Below are 12,415 nucleotides of genomic sequence, written 5' to 3' on the forward strand. Positions count from 1 at the left end.
TTGGATACCGGAAGTATGAATGTCTCAAGAAGTGATTAGGCAAATTAGTGGATGAAAGGCTCATTAAGACCAACTAAATATGAAGATACTGATGAACTCTTTGGCTAAGAAAATCCGTAAACTGTAGCTTCCCAGAGTTTGGATGCCTATGCTGAATGAAGTACCACTCAAGCCCACTACTGTCAAATAGAGGACACTGGGGTAAATGGATCCCTGGTCTAACTCGGTACAGGCTTTCTCATTTTCTGCTGTAAGATGTTCTACTGTCTATAAGCATGCAAGCATGAAGATAGACACATGACTCAGGAGTGAAAGGTTTTGAAGACCAGCTCTAAAACAGGCTAGGTAAGATGGTCAGAAAATAAAAGGGTGAAGTGGGAATCGGGAAATGTAAAAAGGCACTTATGTTAACTGTTAGTTAAGAGCTCAGATCTTGAAAGGTCTTAATTATTTTCAGAAATTCATTGCTGAAGTACTCAAGCTATTAATACTAAATAATAACTCCTTTAGTTCAACTAAATTTCTTTAAAACCTTCAGTCTGAGATTTTTTTTTTTTTTTCCACCTTTATAGATTACTCGTAACAAATACTGTCAATGAGTAAAGACATCTAAAATCTTTTGGAAAGTACCTCAAGTAGTAGCAGTAGTATGTAATTAAAAAGCCTTGAGTTCATTAGTTGTTAGATACTACAATACTCAGCTCTGTAGAAATACATACTTGAAGTTAGAAATGCTGATTACTTTAGGATTACATCCTTTCAGCATGTTCAAATTCAAGGCAGAAACACACCTTAACATCAGGTGTACCCCTGTACCTAGAATAACTCTGAAATCCATTAAAGGTGGAAGCTGGTCTTTTAAATTTACAGGTAGATGGCATCCATTTATTAACGCATAATATTAAAAGGCATTTTTTAACTTTTTATAACACTGGGGGAGCTTAGCTTCTGTTAAGGGAGGCAGTCAGCACCTTGCAAGTTATAACCTATCAGCTCCTTCTAAACTAAACTTTGGTTTTCGTATTGCCATCATTGTGAACAGGAAGATCTCTTGGGAGAGTTGTATTTGCACATGTGTAAAGGAAGTTAAAACAATAACTACTGAAGTCTTAATAATCAGCATGTGCTGGTGTCAGCAATGCCATCAGTTGCATCAATGTCAAGATAGGAAGTGTCGACTCTCTTTAATCGTCTCAGGTCAGTAGTTTTTATCTGCAGTTAAGTATTGGATGGAGATTACTTTACTTACTCCTGAATGATACTTTTAAGACCCCTTCATAAAAGCATCCCATCTGGGCATGTCTGTGGTGCTATTGATCTCTTTATTTCTCTCCTCATAAAAAGGCAGGGAGCAGGCAAATTACATAGAAGTTATTGCCACTGAGCAGGCTTAAAAGGAAAGCGTGACAGATTTTTCAGAGGAAAAGCAGTCCTGCACATCACTGTTCAAATGAACATTTAATAATTCATAACAACTGAGTTATAAGTTTCCCCTTCAATACGTTTCCAAATGTGAATAGATTAAATGGTAATTGCTATCAAGCTTTATGTTCTATTTCATGTACCTAATAAAAGTTTATCTAGTGGAGCTTACTTTGTATCTTTTTGATCTATTCCTAACTGACTGCAATATACTATATTAAAATATTTATCATTGTGCTATCAAATATTAACCATTTTAAAATCGTGTGACTAAAGAAAACAAATAATGTTACTTGTTTAACTTTTCATGAATTTCCTAATATTTAGTTATTCAGAACTCTCCCATGATACAGCACCAAAAATACTGAAGACCCTAGAAATTGTATTCACTCTTTTAAAATTGGTCTGTTTTGAAATGCACTCTGCTCATGTCTGTCACCACTGTTCATTTTGGCTCTGCATGCAGAATCCTAGTTTTGTCATCTGTAAAAACTTATGATTCTGCTTCAGTACAAGAGAATCTTAAAAAGTTGTTTGTTTTTCTGTAGGTTAGTGGGTTTTTAAACTATTTTTGGGAGAGTATAGAACTTTTTTTTTAGGAAAATTATCTAATATAATTATATCTAATTATCCACCTGCGCATCCATCTGAAATTATGTGGCTTTGTCTGATAAAAATACCAGCAACTTGCTAGACTATAATGCGAATGGTCTAACAATGGAAAGAGGAGAATACTAATCCCACAGATGTGCTACGGTTGCATGGCAGCCTAGTCCAGCTGAACTGCTGGCTGCCAGTGTTATGTCACTCCCCAGCTGAGTGGGTTATGCTCTCCCAGGGTGCTCCTGGTTGCCCATCCCGTTGCTGATTCATATCACAGAACTAACACAGCAGAAAACTATTCTTTTTTGGTTGGTGTCCTGCTGAGTTAGATCTGAAATGGTTCAATGAAAGGTCAAACAAGTACCTGAAAGATTGCTAGGGGTGTGGGACTAAATAGTTAGGAATTGGGAGAAGAGGGATTGCAGCACTTGCAATTAGAGAGAGCAGTTTAGACAGCCATGGAATAGCAGCTTTGAAGCTGACACCTGGGCAAGATCAGGAGAACAACCTCTTCGCTCTAATCCAATCCTTCACCTTGCTGGGGAAAAATCATTCTATTAAAGGTCAGGTGTATAAATATTGCTACCAAACCATTTCTTTGCACTTTGGAGAAAGCAAGTCTGATTGCCAGGTTATCAGAGTAAATCTCCTGAAGTGAAGAGCTGCGGTCTGTTAAGAGCCTGGTGCCTCTTAATAAGATGTTAAGTATGCTAACTAGCCCCCTTTTCTATACCTCATTCTCTGGTTGATTTATGACCTGTTATTTTCTTCGGCTTCCCCCCCCCCAGGTGTTACCTAATTCACAATCCCCATACTGTTCATAGAAGCCTTCCTTTCAGCACAGAGATGCTGAGATTATGTCCTTGAGCTCTCACCAATGCCCTTCTAGTCTGTTCCTTCTGCAGGTTCTTCCATTTCCACAATACTTCACACACTTTGTAGGCAGCAGTACTAAAAGCAGCAGGAGACTTCATCCCCAACCTAGGAGTGCTACAGTAACTGTGTAGATCTGTATAATAACTATACAGAGAAAGCATCCTATGTTTTTATCTTCTCCTCTGTGCTCTTCATGCAGGAAAGATGCTTCACGTCATCATTTTTGTTGAATAAGTTGTCTGTGTTCTGACATGTTTGTTCTGACTAAGATATGCTCTCCCCAGAGAGATATCAACCTTCTTTTTCTCCTTCAAATCCAGTGTCTCATTAAAAAATAATACTATTCCATGATATTCATACTTTGGTGAACAATTTTCTATGTATCCCTGTATCTGTACGGTTATTCTGTGGGTCATGTATTTTGGAATGAATGCATTTATACACACATTCATGTTGTATTTTTGCAGGTTTAAAAGACCCAGGATACCAGTATGGAATTACACGTATAAGTCGTCAGCATGCTTCCCCTGAGGTGAGTGGAATCAATGTTTTGCATCATCTGAGAATCAGGCCTGGTAACGCTGTAAATTTGTTTGTAATCTTGCCTTGCTGGTCTTACATCTGTAAGCCATACTTTCCCTTGAGTTGCAGCAGTGGGACTCTGGATTGATTTAAGGAGAATTAGTCTGGATTTAAATTTGGAGCCATTTGAAGCAGAGTCTGTTCCTCTTACATCCAAACTCCTATACACACACAATTTCTTCAGTCTGCATAACAATCATGTAAGGCGGGTATTGCGAAATCAGTATTTCATGTATAAAGACCAGGGGCAGATTGTTCTTTGGGGACAGCTATGTTCAGCCCCATCAGAACTTTATCCTTTTCAATAAATTCCCTCCAGCTTCCCTCCAGCTCCAAGCGCGGCAGTGCACTTACTAGCACTGGTCCTGGCACCAAACCACACCAGAACTGAAAGTACGTACAGCACCTGTGCAGAGGGGAAATCCCACCATATCCTGACCAGCTAAAAGCATTAAAACTGTTACTGGTAAAAAGATGTAAAAAGATACAGATGGATTGTCTATGGCTCCCCACAGAGGCAGTTGCAAAGGTGAACTGGAAGGCAGGGCATCCCGGTTCTGAATTTCTATTTCTTTTTACAGAGTATAGTTCCCCAGGTACAAGTTCAATGTGTAGGTATTGAAGGACTCACAGGATACATCTGTGTACAAACATGTATAAAAGATCACTAACCTTCAGTGGGGGAGACAATTTCTGTCTAGAAAGGAGTGCATGATGTACTTTTTTAAGAAAGGGTTTTGTTTGCCTTTTTTTTTTTTTTTTTTTTTTTAAAGAAATGGATGGTAACATATCTTTTCTTGCTGAATTGTAAACGCTAACTTCCAAAAGCAAATGTTAATATAAGTTCCAGGGTTACAATTTCAGGTTTGATTTGCTTTGGCAATTCAATCTGCATGATGATTTTGATCAAATGCCTTGGCTTCTAACATTTGTAACACATGATAAAATGCACACAAAAAAGCTTATACTTAAATAATTGTAAAATAAGTTGAATGCACACTGTGACAGAATATGAATTATCAACAGGCTGCAGAGTAATACAAGTTCAGTCTGGAAGACAGATACAAGCACTCACCACAGTTTGACCATTGAAGATAAGAGTGTAATCCTTTGCTGCTTTAATAAAAACTACTTAAAATGAACGAAAAAGGGTGAAATAAAATAAACTATTCAGAGCTTGACATAAGGCATCTGGCTGAAAACTCATTCACTAATTGTTTAAGATTTACACCATTGAACCAAGATGATTTGAAACAGTGCTTCACAATAAATAACTCAGGGAGTTTAACTTGGGTACAAGCTACCATTGGTAACTCTTGTACTCGGTCTAGGTCTTTGTGGGGCTGTAAGTTCAAATGTCTTTATTTGCTCATATGAAGGGAGATAGTGAATAATATTAATCATTGGACCTTCCCTCACCTTTTCCCCTGTGGGGTGATCACGCCTAATGAAAATTTGAGCTGTGCTGGTAAAGTGAGATTGGCAAAAGAGTCACTTTTTCTTTGCCTGATTGGCTAAATGTGCAGCTGGTTCTGGAATCGATTCTTGTGTGCGTGAAATTAAAAGGTGTTAATTTGAAATGCTCCTGTATGTATGCAACAGAATTTAGTCACCTGAAATGTCATGGCCAAGAAATACAAAAGATGCAAGACTATGAGCAGTACACTTAGAAAATCAAATGAATGCTCCTGCTTAATGTTTTGCCTTCATCCATTTTTTTAAAACTCAGGCAGTTCTTCTGTGTGCAAATGGTTCTTCTGTGTGCAAATGGTTCTACCTTTTGTTGCAGGTCCCTCTTATCACAAAGCACTATGTTCAGTTTAAGACTGGCCCAAAACAGCTGTAGTTGCTGGTTAAATTCCTTGCCAGGCTTGGAGCTTTTTCTTCTGTTTTTATGTTCATTTTTAAAGGAAACTGTTTAATTTCTATAAAATAGAAAAATGAAATATAGCTATGTATTTTCTCATGTTTCTGGAATTCTAAAAGGCTTTCAGGACCAGACTGTGCTGTTCTTAATTAATTCCTTGCGCTTTGATCTATATATGCATGCTGGTGAGAAAACCATTGTCAGTATCAGGGAGGGAGGCGGAGAGCTAAACCCCAGCAGCTTCCCTGCACGCATGGTGCCTGCGGCATGAATGGGTCGGGGGGAAGGCTTAGAAGTAGCGCAAGGCACAGTTGCATTTATTGTGCCTCTTTTTCTGAGGGCAGAAAACCTTCCTGTACCAACCAGACCCTGCTGACCGCTAAGTCTATGCAGTATAAACCCTGAATTCAATAAGATAACAGCTGTTATCACAGTGCTTTTTATCTGGGAGGCAAAGTCTAAAATTGCATCTGACCTCTGTATGCACAGAGATGGCAAGCAATGAGCGCTTTGCCTAGATCCTCAGAGGTTTTAGATGAAATCAGTAAGAGTGAGGTACCTAAATGAATACTTCTGAGGATAATAGCTTCTGTGTCTTCTGCCCACATGTGGTACAAGGTAGACTCCAAACAGTAATTTATCGAATGATACATTGTGAGTCTTACAAAACACAACAGGACTTTAGCGTTTTTTTCCCAATAGGATTACTAATATATAAAACTAAGCCACTCCATTTACTAATACAATCATACAAGTAATTAAACTAGCTATGGTATAGATTTAACTTATTTCTTTATAGGTCAAAATTCTGGTTGCCCTAGGTCAATGATTTTTAGCAACAAAGGTCCATAAGAATAGATTTTCTTAGTAATGCCAATAGGCTATGTATAACAAAAAGTAAACATATATTGGTCTGTTGTGTGTGGGTGTGTATCCATCTTTGCATACATACATTTCTGCACAGCACAAACTCAGGGAAACAGATCAAAACCACATGCTACATGTCCAGACAAATAATCATTTTGAGCTTTGCTAAGGCAGCAGGATGAGTTCTTATTTTTCTTGTATATTGGAGTCTGCTTGCTTGCCCAGTCATTTGTTTAGATTTCAATGGGAAAATAACAAACAAAGCTAAAATTGCCACACTAGAAAATTAAATGAATTGAAATTCTGTTCCTCCACAAAAAGACTTGAAATGGGATTTAAATTAGTGTGTGCTTGGTAAAACATGGCAATGTGATGTCTGTTCCATAAAGCTGACAACCGCATCTCGTTGTTTTTCTTCTGAATTTGATCAGATAATTTGGTCAAACTTGGAGAATATCTAACAGTTACACAATCAGACTGAGATTTGTTCAGAAAATTACAACACAGTGAGGGAAACTTAATTAGTTTTGTCAGCAAATATAAAGGCACTAGCTTGCATTTCCAGAAACTGTCTAAAGCTTTTACAAATACTCAGATTCAGCTAAAATCAGGCTAATTATATCTTGGGCTCAAAAAGTCCTCATTAAAAGAACATTATTGGGGTTATAATGTCCAAACCTGAAAAGATAGGAAATACTGCAATTAATAAGCAATTGGTTTGACAAGCTGGTATATATATTATTATATTAATTATATGACTGTAAAATTTGCTCCACAGACCTCCAGACCTGTTCCAATATCTCAGCTACTTAATATCTTTTTTTAGACCCACCGTATGGACATGGTGTTTACTGTACTTTATTAAATTTTACTGCAGAGAATCATATTAATTTACTTTTAAATTTTTTTTTCCTGTGGTTCCTGTCACTACAGTATCTTGATGCTTCACAAATTCTAATGCTTATTTTGTCAGTACCTAGGTTAAGGTACAGGGGTGGTGACAACCTCCTTCTGCATAAAGGGTGCAAGGCAGAGGGAGATCCTATGATTTCTGAGTGCTTTTTTTTTTTTCCTTAAATACCTAGTATCTGATTTTTCAAAATGTTAATAATAGAAAACTCTGAGATTTGAAACACTACTCTGCCTGCTTTCTGCTGCAACCGTAAGTGCTCAATAATTTTGTGAATCAAAACTCAAGTGCAAGCATTCAGAAAATGAGCATACAGTTAACAACTACATGTGAAAAGTATGGTTCAAATAACCTGCCAAATATAAACAGGAGCTTTCTGGCAGAAGCTGAGGAAGTCCAGTTTTCTTGGGTAACATTTAACTGCGTTGCCCATGCAAACTTCGTTTCTTTTCACATACTATCTTTGATGCTAATTGGTTAATTATCACGATCTTTCCTGAAATTCTTTATTTATTGTTTTTCTTTCCACATAGATTTGCTGAATTGTAACACACCCAGATTTTCTACTTCAGAGGTACTCATTGCTTGGAGAGGCAGCAGTAATCTCTAACTTTATTTTTTTTTTTTTAATTTATGATATAAGATTTGCATTTGTTTTACAGCATTTAGAGCATTGGCGTGGCTATATAGCCAATTTTATAATATTTGGCTAATGGATGTCAGTAATTACATTCTTTCTTGTGCTTCTTAGTCTTAAAAATCAAAAGCAAGCTCTTGTAGAAATCTTTCTTTAATGTGTGTGTGTAAGAATGCAGAGAGACGGGGAAACGGTGAAAGAAAAACATGAGAGGACTCCCCTGAGTTTCTGGAAGTAGATGATCAAAACAGTTATAAAGAATAAATCTTAAGAATTTACTACAAAAGAAATTTGCAATAGAAGTCTAATCCTGTATATACCGATGTGGTATTTCCACTCACTTGTTTACAAGACCTGTTAACCAGAAGAGAAGCTAAATATACAACTAAGCATTGAAATAACATCTGCTCTAGCAATATTTGCACAAAATTTCAGCTCTTATTTTTAAGGATGTTAAGTATACCTCCATTTTTTTTTTTACCTTTTCCTTTTGTCTAGTTTTCACTAATTATAACAGGTAATGAGCCAGTGTTTTGCAGTTTTATTGTCCAGGGACATAGTTTTAAGGTATGAAAGCATAGTTAAGTTACTTAAGAAGTTTAGTACAGAAAAAAGTGAACATGCAGAGAAATCACCTTGTCTTTTAGTAAGAATTTTAAATTTGGAGTTAATATGGAGTTAATATTTTGGTACACAAAACTTATTTCACAGTTGGCAGGCCATGCATATTTACATATTTCAGGGGGAGCTCCTCCAGGCGTTAGCAAAAGAAAGAGAGAGGACACTGAAAGCATATTGAAATAAATGGATGACACAGTCAATTTACTGTCCTCATCTGGGAGTCTCCGAAACGGTTCAGGGAGTATGGCAGTCTTACAGCTCGCAGAGTGTTTTGCTCGTTTTCTGCTCTTAAGTAGCTGCACGTGATAGCATACAGACGCAGAGGCAGCAAAGTTGCAGGAGAGGGGCGACTCTCAGAGTTACTTACGTTGACAGCCCAAGCTGTGCCAGATATATCCCGGCAGACATTTATCACATTTAGGCCCTGATGTTCCCTCCTTACACTCACAAAATCCTCTGTCATTACAGCGATCATGGACTGAACCAAAAGGGTTACAATAACAGTCTGCAGAAACAAGACAACACATACACACTGGATTCAGGTCTACATATGGTGATAATTCATTCAATACCAATAAAGGGTGCATTTCCAGTGCTAAAGGTAAAGGAAGACTGTCTATTAAGGATATCTAGAGTAGTGAATATAACTACTAGAGGTCCATTTATTTGTTTGCATATGTCATTTCAGGAAGAGACATTTTATGAGGTGAAGAGAAAAAGTAAACAGAAAAGGTATAAAGGCAGAAGATACCATGGTCTTTGAGGATAAGTGATTGTAACAGATTCTCTTCTGGTAAGAATATTTTTGACAATTTAATGAACATTAGAAAAGCTTTATATAGTATGGATATATCAATGTGCCATCAGGGTGAAATGTTTTGCATTATTAAAACAGGCTTATCTATATTATTCAATATTTTCAGAAATGCTGAATGTCTTTACAGGGCTATATAAATGCACTTTACTTATTTCCAAGATAGTCTTCCTTTATAGTTTTGTGCAGTATAATAATTTGTATGGATATCTGCCATTAAATTGATGAGATTGTATTTATCAGTGACGTTAATAAACCTTTTACATATTCCACAATGAAAAGCTTGAGGTGAGCAGTAATGTAATGCAAAACTTATCAGAAGTGGCTTTACGCTGCCATTTTCATTTCTCTCACCTCCCAGTGGGCAGATGGAAAATGCAACGAGGCTCATTCCCCACTGTATATTTTCCATGTGTGTTCACCTAATTAAAGAATGACTAGGGTAACCCATTTCCTCCCACAACACTTACTGTGTTGTCCATTCACAGCCCTTTTCTTGAACGTGATTACAATATCCGTGTTCAGCTTTCAACTAGCTGAACAAAGACGACAAGACAGTAGCTAGCAGAGCTCATTTTTGGCGCTCCTGTTCTTCAGTTGTTTTTGTGTTTTTTTTTTTCCCCTGTTGGTTTGTTTTTTTAAATGAAGGGCTGTATCTTATTCGTATGTAGACCCATGTAGACCCAGAGTAACTCCACTGTCAGCTGAGACCACAGACACATTTTGGCAGTGTCTGATCTCTGCTGCTATTGAAGGCAAAAGATACACAAATCGATTCCTGAATCTGGGCAACCTGCTGGGAGTCTGGCTTTATACGTCTGTGAATCAGTGCTACTTTGATGACTACCTTTGGCAGTTGTTCCCTAGCATTAGGTTAAACCTCAGTGATATTGTAATTGACAAAATAGAGTTGAACTGGGAAGTAAAAACAAAAAAAATCCAATGGAAAAACTGTAACAGGAAAAAAATTACCAGGAAGACATTTGTCATCTGTTGTCTCAGTGTTTATTAACTATAAATTACAGATGGCACTTTGAACATTTGGCATGCTGAAGAAGAATAGTTACCTTTGGCAAACAGAGTTCCACAATAATAATAGAGTCAATTAGCTAGCAACATTCATTAATGATGTTGAAAACTGACACGCCAAAAATACTGTGCAAGGCTGAGCAGAATTATAGCACAGTGAGTGCCATTTGAAAAGCTGGCAATTCTGATGTTCATCAGATGTATGAAATGTTTATGTAAACAGGCATGGAACCGAGATATAAATTGAATGCAGGAAGTAAAATTTGCTTAAAGAGTGTTTATAGAAAACCTTGAAAGACAGAAAGCTTGGAATTACATTAGAAACAGAGGGCCCAATTCTCGTACATTAAAAATAGCTTAGTTGGACATAATGGAGTTACAGTGATCTAAAGAAGTGTTTGTGAAAGAAATGTATGGCCTATGATATTGAATGTTATAGATACATAATGTTATATTTTCCGGAGAACAAGAACCTGATCCTGAAATAGTGAAAGCTTTCCTACTGAACTCTATCATAAAAATACATAAGAATTACCAGGCCCATATTGTGCTGTTCAAGGAAAAGGAGATAGTGGGAACAAAACCTTAAGCCAGGCCCTTTTACAAAAGTAGATCAAATTGGAACACCAAACAGACCCAGGAACCTTCAGTAACTGAACCTAGCCTCCATCTCTCCCAGTGCACAATTGATACCACAGATATATGACCTACAGAGGTCCTCTGAACATCCAAGGTCATTGTCCAACACCGTATTGCAGGCTGTGGAACACTTCCCAAGACCTGCCAAATACCTAAGACATTAAAAAGCTCAAAAGCCACAATTCCAGTATGCCACAGGGAGGCAGTGAGTATCTCCAATGCCCTTACAACAACAGGGCATTACATAACATTAAATTGACACTCCTAGATCATCCTAGTAAGCAGACCACACACCAGGTTCCAGGGTGGGGAAAAAAACCCCTGCAGATCTGAACTGGGAAGGAATTTTCCTCCTAACCTTCATTTGGTGACTGTTTGAAGGATGGGAAGATGACAGTGGTAGTCATCTGTTCACTGAGATTCACTGTATCAATGTGATGCTGCCAACAAAACACAATGAAAATAAGTAAAAAAGAAGGTTGGGAAAATGGGCTGAAGCTTGCAGGCTTGCTGCTTATCAGTCTGGGTTGACAGTGGCTACAGGACAGCCCTCGTGGTTCACTTAACCATATATTATTAGGGTTTCTAAAGGTCTTACAGGTGTTAACTGAAGCTTAAGCCTCAGTGACTGCAAGGTTGGCTTTCTTACAGGTGTGACGATAATTACCATTTCAGTATTTATGTTGTAAGGGAAAGGAAATGTTTTATTACTCTGGGTCTACTTGGTGGTTTCCATGCTATCCATGCTTGCCAGTGTGTGTATTCACCGAAATAAAGAGTTATTAGGACTTTATCAAGACCTTGTAGAAATAAAAAGCTCTTCAAGTTGTTAAAATCTTTTTCACTGTAAGCATGTCAAGTGAATGATTTTTAACTTTAAAATACCTTGATTTATTTAGAAACTGTAGTTGCCCATATGAGGTAATTTTGCAGTTAACTGACAAATCCACAAATTTTTAATATTTCATTTTAGGAAATAAAATTTATTTTGCTTCTAAAGAAATTAAGGGCATAATGAAATTAGATTTAAACCCACTGTATAATGTGCTGCATTTGGTTCACTGGTAAAAACCTTCTCAGTATTTAAATTCTTTGTAATTTGTCAGTTTTAAAAATGAAACATTTTACATTTTCTCCATTTAGTTAGCATCGGCTAAGATTCACAGATTTGTTATCCATGTACTTACCATATATATTTATGAAAACTATGTCAGTAGTTTAGTTTTGATAAATCAGAGCCAAAGCCCTGTTAGCTGCCATTAAACTAGCTTATCCAAACATTTTTTACTTTTTCTACATATATGGCTGAAGAGGAAAGAATTAGCCTGGAAAAATGGCTTTCATATGGGAATAAGACTTGCACATGTTACTGGAAATCTGCTTATTAAAATGTTCAGGCCAACATTCCACTCGTACTTAAAACCCAAAACACTGCTTTTAAACTCAGAGAAATGAGCGTTTCCAATAGAGCAAGACTCTTTGTGCTTGACCTAGAAGGATGGTGAATCCATCAACTCTCTCAGAGGTGAAAATACTCTACATTTTGCC

General features: G+C 37.1%; 1 protein-coding gene across 9 annotated transcripts in view; it reads right to left on the reverse strand.

Moving 5' to 3' along the window:
• The window catches only part of NTNG1 (netrin G1), a 168,659-nt gene that overhangs the window by 19,383 nt on the left and 136,861 nt on the right, over window positions 1-12,415 (reverse strand). For 5 of the 9 annotated variants that reach the window (XM_052801118.1, XM_052801120.1, XM_052801122.1 and 2 more), the window contains one exon: window positions 8,753-8,890. The exons of the other annotated variants lie outside the window; for them this stretch is intronic. In XM_052801118.1, coding sequence (XP_052657078.1) covers window positions 8,753-8,890 — 138 coding nt within the window. The remainder of the gene's footprint in view (window positions 1-8,752; window positions 8,891-12,415) is intronic. 9 annotated transcript variants of the gene reach the window in all.

This window comes from Harpia harpyja, chromosome 11 (genome assembly GCF_026419915.1).
Source record: "Harpia harpyja isolate bHarHar1 chromosome 11, bHarHar1 primary haplotype, whole genome shotgun sequence".
NCBI lineage: Eukaryota > Metazoa > Chordata > Aves > Accipitriformes > Accipitridae > Harpia > Harpia harpyja.